At 44.2% G+C, this 15,833-nt stretch overlaps 1 protein-coding gene across 8 annotated transcripts in view; it reads left to right on the forward strand.

Annotated features, from left to right (window-relative positions):
- The window catches only part of LOC122639766 (protein MOR1), a 68,415-nt gene that overhangs the window by 44,113 nt on the left and 8,469 nt on the right, over positions 1-15,833 (forward strand). For 4 of the 8 annotated variants that reach the window (XM_043832710.1, XM_043832711.1, XM_043832712.1 and 1 more), the window contains exons 44-54: positions 1,444-1,566; positions 1,669-1,746; positions 1,957-2,115; positions 2,202-2,360; positions 4,782-4,879; positions 4,988-5,144; positions 5,260-5,376; positions 5,488-5,583; positions 5,748-5,819; positions 5,904-6,204; positions 6,315-6,814. In XM_043832710.1, coding sequence (XP_043688645.1) covers positions 1,444-1,566; positions 1,669-1,746; positions 1,957-2,115; positions 2,202-2,360; positions 4,782-4,879; positions 4,988-5,144; positions 5,260-5,376; positions 5,488-5,583; positions 5,748-5,819; positions 5,904-6,204; positions 6,315-6,595 — 1,641 coding nt within the window. In that variant the 3' untranslated portion in view covers positions 6,596-6,814. Of the gene's footprint in view, positions 1-1,443; positions 1,567-1,668; positions 1,747-1,956; positions 2,116-2,201; positions 2,361-4,781; positions 4,880-4,987; positions 5,145-5,251; positions 5,377-5,487; positions 5,584-5,747; positions 5,820-5,903; positions 6,290-6,314; positions 6,815-15,833 lie in introns of those variants that run through there. The other 4 variants (XM_043832714.1, XM_043832715.1, XM_043832716.1 and 1 more) reach the window with 3 other exon arrangements.

Consider the following 15,833-nt stretch of genomic DNA (forward strand, 5'->3'; position numbering starts at 1 on the left):
CAGCATAGGTGGCTGTACTCCAGAAGATAGCAACAACTAAATTTCATGTGATGAGCTCTCCTGGAGGTTTTGAATATTGCTTTCAATAGCCAAACTTGCAAAATATCACAGCAACCATGTTGCATAACACTTAAACAAACAGGGTTTCCCAACATGGCAGCAACCATTGCTTTCCAGTTTCCACAACCTACTTGATTATATTGCATTAATTACAGACCCTCCTCTAGCTATGGTATCCCAAGGGCAAATTAGTACTCTCTTAAAACTCATTTCCTGACCACCATATGATAATAGTTCTAAATGAGAAAATAGATAAGGGCAGCACTCACTTGCAGCCTTTTCCTGTTTTTCAATTAGATACAGATGAAGTGTTTGGAGCAAAACATGGGTGCCAGTAGCCTGATTCATAAGTAATTCCAATAAAAACCATTGAGTAAATTTTTCTTGATGAAGTAACAAAAATTTTATTGGGCAAAAGTCGAAAAAGGTATTCACCTACCATGAGATATACATACGCATGCAAAAGTGTACACCAGATGCCAAAAACAGCCACGAGGGCCTCTATACAAATCTCTCCCTAAATCATTGGATATGACCCTGTATATGTGAACTCTCTCTAACCCCTTAACAAGCTAGAGAATCTTCTAGAGAGTTTGCATTCCTAGGCCAGAATCAGAGGACACCTATCTTATCGCCAATGCCGAGTCCCATTCGATTATGAGTCTGAGATTTTGAAGCCAAATTTTTAGTCCTTAAAGACCACTTTGACTTCAGCAGTATTAGGGTCTTACATTACGATGGGGACCAAATAAAGCTGGCAATTGTAATATATAAACACCCCTCTAATACCTGCTGTTCTGGGTTGCCATGAACTGAAAGTTAGAATGGCATTTTTTGGGTATATTTAACAGAACTATGGTAAACCTCCCTTGCACCATATTCTTTACATTCTTCTCATTCTATATTGCTGATGCTTAATAGACTACTTTCTCTCTCATGGTAACGTACCCAGCAAACTTGGTGGCTCCTTGGCCTATGCCCTTGAAATAAAGTGGCCTAGATTTCTGAAATGCTCCGACATCAGTTTGTTAACATTTTTAAAATAGACCAAGTTGTGTAAGGGAATGGCAATGCAGTTCTCAAAGAATGGTTATGTTTTGCAGGCTTCCAGCTGTGGAAGCCTGGAAAAGCTCCCTTTGTTTTACTTAGGAGCTCCAATCTTCAAAGACGTGCTCTGTGGGTTCATTGATTTTTCCTAGCTTATTGCTAACTGTGGCGTTAGCCTTTTCAATTTTGGTTGTGCTTCTTAATCCATGTGGCTTTTGCTAAGATTTATGACTTAGGGAATTAAAATATAATGCATTCATTTTTGTATATTTTTTATTTTAATTTTGGAGAGCAGTGTTCAGAGTTTCAAGTGGTCTGTTGCTTTTTTGGATGCAGTCGGTTGAGGGTATGAAAGTGGTTTGTCATGAGCTGGCACAGGCTACTAGCGACCCTGAAAGCAGTGCATTGGATGATCTGATCAAAGATGCAGATAGACTTGTTGCATGCCTGGCAACCAAGGCAAAATGGATTCTGATACTCTCATCAAAGATGAAGATTTATTCTTTGTTTTTTTCTAACTTTTACATATCTTAATATTTGTATTCTTGTTACTTTAAATAGGTGGCCAAGACCTTTGATTTCAGTTTGGGCGGAGCTTCCTCAAGGTCATGTAAATACGTCTTGAACACACTCATGCAGGTAGGTTTGTCATCTATGTACGGATTTACTTTGCTGGCATTCGAGCAACAGGATGTTATATAGTATGAAAATTTGTAGAATAGGGGTTCCTATTCTAGGCATGTAAAGTTTGGAGACACCTCTTTTGGAGATATCTTACATTCTTACCCCTTATATCCTACAAAATGAATTCTTTTGTGTTGTAAAACTAATCTTTCGATTTCACTGCAGACTTTCCAAAATAAAAGGCTTGCCCATGCTGTGAAGGAGAGCACACTTGATACCCTTATCACTGAACTTCTGCTTTGGCTTTTAGATGAAAGAGTTCCACTTATGGATGACGGCAGTCAGCTTCTAAAAGCATTGAATGTTTTGATGCTCAAGATTCTGGTTAGTTGTCCATTGAGATACTATTGTTTGTTTCAACATGTGGTCCTCCACAGTATATTTTTTAATAACCTGAGCTTGACATACAGGACAATGCAGAACGCACATCATCATTTGTTGTTCTGATTAAGCTTTTGCGCCCATTGGACCCCTCAAGGTGGCCATCACCTGCATCAAATGAGACCTTTGCGGCAAGAAATCAGAAGTTCTCAGATCTAGTAGTGAAATGCCTTATCAAACTTACCAAAGTAATGCTTCCTGCCTTGGGTCTTGTTCACTCAAAGCCATTTGTCTGTCTTTATATGATTGTGCTTGAAATTGTTATCAATGCATGCGTATCCTGCTTCAACACCGATACTAGGAGCCAGCACTTTAAAATCTAGAAGCAGAAGTATTACTCTAGAGATGAAAGTTACTATGAGCTACATAATACATAAGAAATTCTGTAAAAGCTTCTGCCTTAAGTATTGGATTCAAAGATTTGAGTAGTACTGGTATCCATTGTGCGCAGATTTTTTTATTTATTTTCATTTTCATCTTTTAAAAGCAAATCATGCCTGTAACCTATCCTGCAACATGTTTTCCCCAAACTGAAATTTACTATGCGGGTGTTGTGGAGATGAATTATCCTTTGAGTTTGCGAACTGCAGCTGTTGGTGTCATTTCATTCTAATATTCAGCATGTAAATGGTAAAAGATTATGCAATTTAGTAAGCGATCACCATTGAATAGTGTTTGAGTTAAAATAATACCGCAAGCGTACGGGTCAATCGTAGCTACGGGTCGAACACGAGGAGATATACGCCACTCTATTTAACTAACTTAAAAGTAATGCAAAGTGAACCAAATTAAAGTGTTAAATTAAACTAATTAAATTAATAAAAATTAATGCATCCTAACTCATAAGCATCTAACAAAATTAAGGGATTAAATTGGCGTCCTAACACATGAGCATCTAACCTATCAGACTAACGCAAATTGAAAGGAATAAAAAAAAACAGCCACACATAATAACCACATAAAAAGGAATAAGGGAATAAAAGTGCATCCACAAACCACAACCATATAAAAAAAATAAAAGAAATAGAGGGAGAAGAAGAAGAAGATAGAGAGAGATAGAGGAAAGGGAGAATGAGATTAAGGGTTTAGAGAATGAGATACCTTGATGTGTTTGAATACTTGAATAAACTCACCATGGCTTCCTCTTCTAAATCTCCATGTCTTGTCATCAACATAGGAACTTAGACTAGGAAGCTTTAAACTATAACTATTACAACCATTAAACTAGACTTATGAAATCAAAACTAAGAACTTGAAATCAAAACTAAGAACTTAAGCCAAAAATAGGAAAAGAAGAGAAAATTTCAATAAGTGAATGAAGTAAAAATTACACTAAAAAACTGAATTAAAATTGAACTAGAGACTAACTAAAAAACTGAACTAAAAAACTAACTTCTTACAACCCAAAGGGCAAGGGGTATTTATAGGGGGGAGAGAAGAGAAGGGAGAAGAGGGAAGTGTAGGAGAAATATTCCCTAAGAAAAGAGAATATTCTCTTCTCCTTCCTCTTTTACAATGCCTTGAATCCTAAGAAAAAAGAAAAAAAATAGAAAGAAGAAGAAGAGAAGATTGTTTACATAGACCTTCTATTTCTAGAAAAGTAAACTTCCAATTCTAACAAGTTCTTCCTTTTCTTTGTAGATATCTTCTCCAAGCAATAAAATCAAAGCATCTTTGATTTTTCAACTTTCCATAGGTGAGAGAATATTTTTCAAAATAAGTCTATCCCAAGTAGAATTCCAGAAGTGCCCTTGAGAAGTTGGAGGAGAGAGAGAGTAAGGGTGATGACTAGGATTCCTTCAAGAATAAATAAAATACCCATTCTGTCCTTTAGGAAACGTGGAGCATGGGGTGCTTATATAGGCCTCACCATTGTGTTCCTTGCGAAAAATCATCCAAAATAGACCCAAATTTCGTCCAATTTGGAGTTCGGGAGCCCAAGATATCTCAAGTTGAAGTTGGACTGTCCAGAGCCCTCCAAATGGAATCTTTCGGGTACAAGAAATGTAACTTCTAATAATTCTGTTAAGGCCCCTGCAATCTGAACTTTCGCTTCACTTTGTCCCCAGCCGACTATCAATAATTACAAATAAACCCCTATAGACCATTTTCGTGTTTCGTTACCGAAACGGCCATAACTTCTTCGTTTCAACTCGGAATCATGTGCCGTTTAAACCGTTGCGAAGCTGACTCGATGGGCTACGCATCCAAGCCATTAACACCTTTAAACACCTTAAAAATATTTCCTTAGCATCATCTCCTCCATTTTCACAAGAATTCACCTAAAACCTGAAAAGCACAAGAAAGCACCGAGTAACTCTGTCCAATATGATAAAATGTATGCTTTGTGCCCTAAGATTTCACACATAAATGTGCTCATCAAATAGTATATTCTTTTTTCATCTTGTAGCTTTGTCTTTTATAGTAAATTTTATACGTGAAGTTTGGGATGTGTTAGTATCTAAGAAACTTGAATTTTGAACATATTGTCATAGCCACCCAAGTGTGGTTAGTTAAGAACTCGATTTAGAGTAACATAAAGTGTCTACGGATCTGCTATTATTGAGGTTTGTTGGGTGTATAATAGATGCAACTTTAAATTTCTGCAGGTTCTTCAGAGCACAATCTTTGATGTTGACCTTGACCGTATCCTTCAAAGCATACATTTGTATCTACAGGAATTAGGGATGGAAGAAATCCGGAGGAGGTAACTGTTTACACAACCCTGTTAAAATTGATTCCAGATTAACCTTTTTGAGGCCAATGAGGCTGATCTTTTGATCCTCATTACAATCTCAATATTAACTATGGCCAGAGCTGGTGCTGATGACAAACCGTTGCGAATGGTCAAAACTGTTCTGCATGAACTAGTTAAACTTCGTGGGACAGCAATAAAGGGTCACCTTTCCATGGTTCCTATAGACATGGAACCTCAACCTATTATTCTTGCCTACATTGACCTTAATCTGCAGGTACTCTGAGCTGAAAGATTTACTTGTTGCCATTCTCATATGCAATCAACCGATTTCTTTTATGTTACTTTTTTCTTGTGAGAATATTTTCCCTTATATTTTTCTAGTTTTCCAGACACTTGCTGCAGCTAGGATGTTGACCCCCACTGGCCCTGTTGGTCAAACTCATTGGGGTGATTCTACTGCAAACAATCCATCACCTGCCACTCATTCTGCGGATGCCCAATTGAAGGTATAACTGTGTGACCTCATGTGGCATTTTTTTTTGAAGTGTTGTATGGTTTTCTTATGATTACCAATTTTTTCTAACAATACTGCCATTTTGCTTGGTGGTATTGTGCAGCAAGAACTTGCTGCAATATTTAAGAAAATAGGAGACAAGCAAACATCGGCAATTGGTCTACATGAATTGTACCGTATCACCCAACTGTATCCTCAGGTAGATATTCGTGCACTTCATTTGACTAATTCTGTACCGTAAGAATTTTCTATTTCATGTGGAGACATCTAATATCAGTGATTCAAATTACTTGTTGAGAACTGGTCTCTCATTATTATTTTGGCCTCTTCTGAAGTTGACCATTGTTGTGTAATTTCAAGCAGGTTGATATATTTTCTCAGCTCCAGAATGCAAGTGATGCATTCCGCACATACATAAGAGATGGATTAGCTCAGGTCCCTATTGACTTAGAAATATATTTCAGGTTTGCAGGCTTGAAGGTGTTTCGGGTTAGTTGACCGTCTTATTCTGTGTTGCAGGTGGAAAGGAATGCAGCTGCTGGGAGGACACCTTCAAGTCTGCCAATGTCAACTCCTCCCCCAGTTTCTCTTTCCCTTTCCTCCCCAAAATTAGCTCCATTATCACCTGTACATACAAATACCCTGAATGATGCCAAGTCTGTAAATGTGAAGATTGAATCCACAAACCAGAATCTGCCATCATCCTTAGCTGAAGTGGACAGAGCAGGGAATGTTATTTCTTTAAGAGGACCATCATTTTCACATCCAGAGTTGAGGCAACAAGTTGGAGATGAGAGAAATGACAGATATCCATCTGGAGGTAATAGTCTGACACCATTCTTTGGTGTCATTTCTGGAGTTCTCATGTGTTTTTGGTTATTTAAAATTTCCTTATGACAAGGATTGTTACAATGGTAATTATGGATTTAGTAATTGCAGTAACCACTGGGACGTTGGATGCAATCAGAGAAAGGATGAAGAGCATTCAACTAACTGCTGCTGCAGGGAACCAAGAATCCACAAATAAGTCTTCAATGTACATGAATGGTAATGTGACCAATGGACTCCAGAATCAGATTCCTCATGGATCAGCCCCTGTTGATGCTGAAGATTCCACGCAAACTGCGGTCCTTCCTATGGATGAGAGAGCACTATCTGGCCTTCAAGCCCGAATGGAAAGGCTCAAAAGCGGGACAATTGAACCCCTGTAAACTTATAGGGCTCAATTTCTATATTTAGAATTATAGCACTTTTTTGGCTTTCTGTTTACCACTTTGGTGTATTGTGTAACGCATCGTGTCTTTGTTCAGTGATTGGCATCCATTGTTCATGCCAAATTCTTCTGTTTACGCCAGTGCAGAAGGCAGATTTAATACCTGTATCTGGCTGTGCTGCCCCGTTTATTGAAGTTTGGATGTTTGAATTGGTCACTGCTTCTGTAAATAAATATTATTTCATTCAATGGAAGAAGCTATACTGTCTCTGAAAGAGATGTCTTAAGACTTGATCCAAATGTGCATTCTATTTATTTATTTATTTATTTTTTTGTTTGTCAAAAAGGCTTGCAGTGCGAGCTTGAAAAGCTTGACACATGGAAGAAGCTTCATCAAATGGTGTGAGCTCGGCAGTGTTGGATGTCGCATCTTCCACGTGTTGAGCTCTCAGGCCCGCATTGCAGTGCACCACCAGATCAAGTCACTGCAGAGGATTTTTTTTCCCTGAAGGTGGGGCCGTGTACTTTCTCCAACAATGCATTTCTCGCAATGGTGTGCCACATTGAAAGGCAAGAGAACGCTCGGAAAAAGAGGGGGAGCTAATTCCTCTGATATCTCCAGTGAGAGTTTGACTGGGTTGTTTAATGTTGAAATTATAAATTTAAACACGGTTTTGTTTCCTTAAATCTCTCATAATATTTGCAATTTATAAAATTTTCTTGGTAGAAATAGCAATGTGGGATCATTGGATGTCACATCTTCCATGTGTCGAGCTCTCAGGCCCATACTATAGCATACCGCCAAATTAGGGCACTGTCGAAATTTTTTTTCAGTAGAAATAAATGGGGCCTTGCATGTTTAAAAAAAGAATGTACCCAAGAGTCTCTCGCCACTGCAGGGTCTGAGGAGGATCAAAATGTATACACCCTTACCCTTGCTTACGAAGAAAGATTGTTTCTCCGCACTATAAGAGGGCCTTGCATGTTTCTCCACACTAATTTTGTTAATGCCCCTAATTTGCTAATTCCTTCTAGTAGCATACCTTTGATACTAGTGGTTTCGATTAGATGTGAATATAAGTCCTTGGACAACCAAGCCCCATCTAGAGGTCTTTTTGTCGGGTGTGAGAATAGGGAATCGTCACTTAGATTAGAGTTTAGGATCTGCATTCAAAACATTGATTCCAAATATGATCAGATTTTTATCATTAAAAAGAAACAAAAAAATATGATCAGATTTTTGTCAGGTTGTGGACCAAAGACGTGTTAAATCTCGATCTACTTGGTTAACCCGCTCTTCCATTTTGTTTAATGTTCTTATTGAATAATAAATATTCCATGCTGCAATTCACCAAAAAAAATATCCCATGCTGCAAAGACGAACATACAAAGTTATAATTCATAGAAATAAAATAAAGATAACGACGAAAAAATATATTTACCCTTACGAATGCACCATAAAACACGGATTAGTATACGAAATCTAACCTGTGTTTAGGGGTGCAAGTTTGGCCTCGTCGGCCCAAACCCGCCCTGGCCCATCCTGAGCCCATGTCTGGGCTGAAATATTTGGCCTTGAGGGCGGGTCAGGTTGGAAATTTCTCGCTCTGAGTTAGGGTCGGGTCGGGTTAGGTTGAGGCCTCGGGCTAAGCTTGGCCCGGCCTAGCCCGACCCTGATTTAAGTTATACTATAAAATATATATTGATATAATACATACATTATAAACTTTAAACGTCATCAACATTTTTTTTTATATAATATAATATATATGAAGACAATAAGTGATATAATACATTTTATTATAGTGTTATTTTGTATAAAATTGAAAATGTTCTCCTTGATCTATTCCAACCCATGCATTTCTTTCCCCCTCCCCATGATTAGGGCCAATCAGGGTCAACTCGGCCCGACCCTGAGGGTGGGTCAGGATTGGATTTTTCTGGCCCAACTAAGGGGACTTAGGGATGGGCTAGGGTTCTATAAAGCCCGGCCCAACCCGACTCTGTTGCAGCCCTACTTGTGTTGTTAACCCTGCGAAATAGGAAGCATACAATGCCTAAGTGTAGCGGAGAAGATCTGGTTTCGTTTCCTCTAGCACTTGAATTCACCCTGGCAAAGTGTCAACTATATTATTGTGAACATCCGTCAAGTGCAAGTTTATAAATGTCATACTCCCAATTTGATACTGTTACACCCTATTTTTCAGAAAATAATTGTTTCGATTATACATGCCTTAAGGCCATGCAATGTTGCCATCAAAGAGGTTCCTTTTTTTAATGACAATAGGAAGATGGTGCAAGAGATTGTAGGTAGTTACTTAACCACCTAAGGATGTGTATGGAAATGGTTGGAATTACCACAACCGCCAAGGGAGCAATTATAAAAGAACAGAGTACGAAGAAGAAAGACACAATCAACAACGCAACACTTTACAACAGAGTTTTTATCTTTCAAGATGTAGATCTCTCATTTTGTCTTGTATTTTTCGTTGGATTTGGCTTCTAGCCACCGATGTCTCATTGGCTCGTGTTTCAAGGAGCATTCAAGTAGGTCTTGCTTGGAGAATAACTCCATCACTTTTGTCTTTTGGCCCGTGTTTCAGAAGACAACCATCATCATCAAGTTGCAAACTTCATCAGTCCGTGGTTGGCAAAGTTGTGGAAGCTTCATCAAAACCCTTTTTGGGAGATGCTTGGAGAATAACTCTAGCAATGTTGTCTTTTGGCCTGTGTTTCAGAAGACGACCATTAACATCAAGTTGCGAGCTCCATCAATCCATGGCTGGCAGAGTTGTAGAAGCTTCATCAAATCCGTTTCTACAAGATTATGCGATTTGGTCATAGAATAGTTGTAGTGTAAATACTAAGTTGTAAACCTCAACAATATCGGATTTCACAAGTTGTACTGATTCCAATCGGATACAGACTGCAAGTAAGCAATTTGATTTTTAATCTTCTTCCTTTGCTTCGTCCATCGCGATTTTTTTTTACCCAAAAGACCTTAGAGTTACTCAGGCACGAAAAGATCCTCTTAGAACAGGCCATTTTCGACCTTTTAGAATAGGCCATTTTTGGCCTGTTCTCTAACAGGCTGTTTCGCCTATTAGAACAGGCCGTTTTAGCCTGATTGAAAGTTAGAATATGCCGTTTCATCTTAGAACAGGCCGTTTCGTCCTAATCGAAAGTTAGAACAGACCGATTCGTCAATTAGAGCAGGCCGTTTCGTCCTGGTTGGAAGACAGGATAGGCCGTTTCCAGTTCCGTTTGGGCCTGCGTCAAAGGCTCTGGCACGCTCGCGTTACTTTCACTACATGCGTTGTGCCCCTTTGTGTAGGTTTTGGATTTTTCCACCAACAGATACAATGGCATTCTTTTTTTTTTTTTGGTAGCTTATCTATCTCCCAACAAAATTTTGAATTGATTTATTTCCACAAAAGTGGGACTACCCTGTTCTATGAGGGCCAAGTTAGCATCAAAGAACGATGTCAAGATAAGGTGTTCAAAAACACATCAATTTCATTCCCTACATAGAGCATAAATTTGGTAGATATGTATACACAAGGAGTGGGGAGGGGGCATGTTTAAGAACATGAAAAGACCCAAACATAATTAAACAAAAACCACACAATTCCTCTACTATGTTCTCTTCCGGTTTCTAATGAAGAGGCTGCCCAGATTCGGTTCACAAGTGGAAATGAATAAGTACATGTGAATGTTAGGCACTGTTGCGGGTGAAAACCTCCGACGCCCGGTTCGCCCACAGATGAGCCTGCAAAAATCAAGCGATGAGCACAAGAGAGCCGGTGTGGCTCCGGCCTAGGACTCTCCGATGCTCAAGTCAGGTCTCCAATGCAACAGCGTAACTGCGTAGTAAAAGCAAGTTTAGGAATGGTGCTCCATACCTGGGTATTTATAGAGTGAGGATGAGATGAGGCGGTGGGGAGAGTCCTAGTATGGTAGGAATCCTTCTTTCTGAAGGTTCTCTCGCGTAGAGCGAAGTGGAGAGCTATTTTTGGGGTCGGGCTCTTATTAAGGTAAGAGTCCATGTAGAGTGCGATTCCGTGTTGCATTGGGATCGTGGCTCGATCTTTATCCCGTGATTCTCGGGATGCGCTGACATGGCCCGGGGATCCTCGGTGGGGCGCCATGGCAACTTCAGTGGAGGAGGGCTCGGCCTCGGAGGTCGGCTTAGGAGGGCGGCCTGATAGGTCGGCCTTGGCTGTTACCTCAACCTGGGAGGTCAGCCTTGGCCGTCACCTCGGCCTGGGAGGTCGGCCCGAGAGGTCTGTCTCGGCAGTAAGCTCGGCCAGGAGTCTATGGCTGACCTGTATGAGCTCGGCCTTAGCCATCGGCTAGCTTGCGCGAGTTTGGCTCTGTCAAGTGACTTATAGTGGAGATGGGGTCGGCCCGGTTTCTTGCTCGGCCCAACTCGGTTCTCGGATTAAGGTCGGGTCGGCCCTGTGGCAGCCTCTGATAGGTGGGGTGTTTTATGCCTCATCACAGGCCCCCCCATTCATCAGGGGTCGGCTCGGCACTGATGAGTGAAGTTTCCTGGTCTGCTTGTCTGGAAGATTTTTGTGGTCGAGCTGAGCTTATTTTTTGCGGTGGATTTGACGTTGCACAGTTTGACGGTTGGGTGTCAGTGCCATGTCAGCAGAGTCATTATGGTAGGCTCGGGAATTCGAAATGTCCTTTGATCTGGGCCGTTGAATTATGCTGAGCTCTGCTCGGTCGTTGGATTAGTTCAAGCCAAGAATTATAAATAGGCGACTCCTAACTATTCATTCTTCACTGCTCTAAGTTATTGACTCCTCGGTAAGCTCGGATTCTTCAGCTCTGTAGCACTAGGCGTTTACTGGTTCGTGATCAGCTCGGCCTTTGCTTCGTCCGCACTCAGCTCACCCTCAGCTCTTCTTCAACCAGTAAGTCTTCTTCGCCCAGTATGTCAGTTGGTAGTAGTCTCATGGGCGAGCTGTTCGTCGGGGCGGCAGAGGGCGCTAGTCTGAGCCGAGAGCTCCCTGCTCGTTCTCCCACCATAGACTTGTTATGTTCGACTTCGGATGAGCCCGATGTAGCAGAGCCTCGTCAGGCCGAGGTGGCCGAACCTCCGTTGCTCCTGGAGTTCTACCACGCGGCCCAGCCAATTACCACGGACCGAGCCGAGAACTCTGGGTCGTCCTCATCCGATGAGGAGTCAAGTGAGGGAGATTCGTCCGAAGTGGGGGTTGGCTCGGTCAGCTCGTCCGCTGACGCCCCTGAGCTTGAAGAAGGGAGTGTCGACACCGTTCCGAGCACGATCACGGATGCCGACCTCGACTATCTGAGGATGACCTATGCCATCCCCGAGGACATCCAGCTCTGAGCTCCTAACCCAGGGGAGATGGCCTGCTACATCAGGCCCGACAAGGTGGCTTTGTACGAGCTGCCCTTCAAGTATGCGTTCAGGCTCCCCGTCCTCGGCCTGGTGGACCAAATCTTGGACCACTTCCATCTGTCCCCAGGTCAGCTGGTGCCAAACTCCTGGCTGGCCATGTACGGTTTTTACGCCTTATTTTATGAGATGGGCCGAGGCGCAAGCGTGGCGCTCTTCTCTCGGCTCTTCTTCTTGAAGAAGTCTCCAGAAAAGGGGTGGTATTATTTCAACCGTCGATCTGGGAAGAGTGCGTCCCTAGGCGGCCACAAGTTTTTGGTCTGCATGTCAAGCTTCAATAAGCAGTGGAAGCCCCACTTCTTCTTTACTTAGATCCCGAATAGCCCTCTCCGAGCCGAGTGGAAGGAGATCCATTTGAATTATGTCAACAGGGTACTACCCCTGACCGAGAACGAGATGACCTCGCTTGACCTGATCCTCCAGCGTCCGCCCTTCGATGTCCTCCAGCTTCAGGACGAGGGGTTTCTTAAGAGGAGGCATATGATCCCTGGTAGGAGCCCGAGCCGAGTCCGTCTCTGTTGTCCGAGTTGACCCTTTTACTTAGTCTTCTTTTATTTTTCGACTCATTTTTTATGTTCTCGATTTTTCTTGCAGTGGTCGGCCATATCCCCCCTATGGATACAGCTCAGCTAAGAGCCGAGACCCTTGCAGACCGAAGGAAGAAAAATGTTGAGAAGAAGTCCCGGGGCGAGTCTTCCAAGGCCCCCAAGGGCAAGGCTGTGATGCCGGGCCCGCCAGACGTTGTGGTCGGCCTTGAGGCCGAGAAGAGTACGGGCCCAGCAGGGTCTCCGAGGAAAGGGAAAGGCCTAAAAGGCGAGAGGAGCCCGCCGAAAGACACCAAGCGTCAGAAGCTCTTGATCAATCTGACAAGTGGTGGCCTTCCGCCCGTGGCTTCACCCCCCAACATTTCTCGATATGTCTTGGGGAGGGCCTCGGCCAACAACGTTCCTGTGAGGCCGACCTGGCGCCTCTTCCCAGGGGACTTGGCATTGACGTCGGCCGCACATGCCAAGGAATGGCTGGACGCAGGTCGGCTGCCAGCTGACAGGGAGAAGCTTGAGGCATTGTCTCACCCTGAGCTCCTCTCCACGCTGTTTCCCTATTTCAACATGGAGAGTTTCCTGGTCGGCTCTTGTGATTAGGTCCGACCTGTGTAGTCTATCCTGACTTTTGTTCTCATGCCTTTTTGCAGGGCTTCGCCAAGGCCGTGGAGACCATGCTTCATTTTGAGCGGCTCTTGATCGAGAACCACTCCTTGGGCGTTCAGTGCAAGAAGGCCTATCAGGATGCCTGGGATGCCGTTCAGAGGCGTTGAGAGACCCAAGAAAAGCTCACTGCCATCGAGGCTGAAGTGGAGAGCTCTCAGGCCGAGGTGATCAGGCAGAGAGAGAAGGTCCGGGCTCTGCAGGCTCAGCTTGCCGAGGTGAGGGAGAAGGCCAAGGAAGATCTGGCCATGGCTGGATGAGGCGATCAGCAACTATCTCCAATCAGAGGAGTACGCTGATGTGTGCCATGAGATCAGGAAGCCTCCCTACGTCGAAGGTTTTGAGGCAGGCCAGGCTGATCTCTTGGTCGAGATCAAGGCGGTCTACCCCGATCTCAATCTCTCCCATTTTGATGATGACGCGACTACCTTTGTCAGGGAGTTGGGAGATGAGGAGGGAGCCGAGGTCACCCAGGCTCTGCCCCTTGAGGAACCTACTCAGGCCGACGTCTTCCCTTTTGACGCTGGACCAAAAGACCCCCCTGCCGAGCCTACTGCCGTGGATACCGCCGAGGTCGCCTCCAAGTCCAACGCCGAGGAGATTGAGATGTAAAATTTTGTTTATTGTTTATTGTTTTTTATTTTTTGTTTTTTTTGTTGGGGCCGAACTGCCCATCTTGTAACCATGCCGAGCAGTCGGCTTATAATGAATGAAAAAATCTATTTTAGTCAGAATTTGTCCAAGTGTTTTAGCTTAGCACTCTTAACCTTCTCTTCCTTGTGTACGTTGTTCTATTTGAGGTTGTGGCCGAACTGCCAAGTCGTTCCGCTAGCTAAGCTTAGGAGCGTGTCTCTTGTTTACCCATGCTTCGCGTGGTCGGCGGCTCGGCCATGCCATGCCCGAGGTCAATGTGATCCTCGCTTTGGTTGGTTAATTTGCCATTCCCATCGGCCCGATTGGACAGGCTATTATATAAGCGGACGCGTGGCCGAGCAGCCTTCCTGGCCGAGCATAATGCCTTAGCTTAGTTTCAAACTTTGTTAGGCTGGGCCAAAGGGGGAATTTTCTCTTGAGAGGTCGGCCAGGTCGGATCGGGCCCGGAGCCCCGATTATACCCCACTGAATACCTCGTGCAAGGAGATTTTGATGCAAATACAGGACGGTGGGTACATCCGCCGACCCCGACCGATGCAAGCGGGGTCATCTCAGAATCCCAACTAATATTGTCAGTTCCACAAGGACACCGGTCACGACACCGAGGATTGTTATCAGCTAAAAAGAGAAATCGAAGAGCTGATAAAAGCGGGTCATTTGAAGTGATATGTCAAAGGAGGCCGAGAAGAGCGTGGGGGTCGGCGGCCTGAAGAGCGGGATCAAAGAAGAGCCGAGCTAAGGCCCGAAAATAGGCGAGTCGAACGAGATGAAGATAAAGTCCAAGCTGAGAAGAAAGAGGACGGGTTTGGGCCGAGCAGTGACAAGGGAGCTCCCATATACACTATCCTCGGAGGGCCCGGGCAAGAGACCACTCGAAAGGCTAAGGTAAACGCACGGTTCATCGGAGTTGCCGAGATGCCCACCAAGAAGTTCAAGCCAGCGGCGACGATCTCCTTCACCGAGGCCGACCTCGAAGGTATAAATTTACCTCATGATGATGCTTTAGTGGTGCAGGTAGAAATTACGAAAAGACCCGTCCACCGTGTATTGGTCGATATCGGCACATTCGTGGACCTTATGTCACTAGAAGCATACATACAATTTGGCTTCGGCTACGAAGCACTCAAGCCGGAAGGCACCTCATTTCACGGGTTCTCGGGAGCTGCCGCGACCATCAAGGGCTCAATCGACCTGCTGGTCATGATTGGGCAAGCTCCATGCCAGGCGACGGTCCAAGTCAAATTCATGGTAGTACGATCGGTAGTGGCTTTCAACGCCATACTCGGCCGTCCTTCATTGACCGCTCTCCAAGCCATCATCTCCCCGACACACTTGAAGATGAAGTTCCCCACCAAGAACGGTGTCGGCGAGGTCCGAGGCGACCAGAAGAAGGCCTGGGAGTGCTACGCTACTTTTGTCAAGCAAAACAAGGGTAATGTCCGAGGAATGGCAATGTGCATCGAACACCTCCCCGAGGATCAGCGGGATGAGCTTATCGCGAGGAGAGGACGACCCGTGGAAGACCTGACTCCATTTCATCTCAGCGAAGATGACCCAGCAAAGGTGGTCCAGCTTGGATCATTACTAAATGAAAATCAAAGGAATCAGCTCGGAGCTTTCTTCGTGGTTAGCACACCTCCCCCGTTCCCACCCTCCGGTGGGGGAATGGTGCCCGTGATGGGCTGCGCACCCCCTGCCCGAGGGGGTCTTCTGTTTATCCCCTGCCGAGAGGCTTCGGGGGGCGGTGATCGCCTTGTCTGCCCAACGGGTTGTGGCTTGTTCGTGCGGGAAGTCGAGCCATGCTGCCCTGATCTCGTGTGCGCCATTATTGTTGCTCTTGAAGTTGGTAGAAACGATGATGCTTGCTGATGTCGTTCCCACAGATGGCGCCAAATCTGTTGCGGGTGAAAACCTCCGACGCCAGGTTCGCCCACAGATGAGCCTGC

This window comes from Telopea speciosissima, chromosome 9 (genome assembly GCF_018873765.1).
Source record: "Telopea speciosissima isolate NSW1024214 ecotype Mountain lineage chromosome 9, Tspe_v1, whole genome shotgun sequence".
Taxonomy (NCBI): Eukaryota; Viridiplantae; Streptophyta; class Magnoliopsida; order Proteales; family Proteaceae; genus Telopea; species Telopea speciosissima.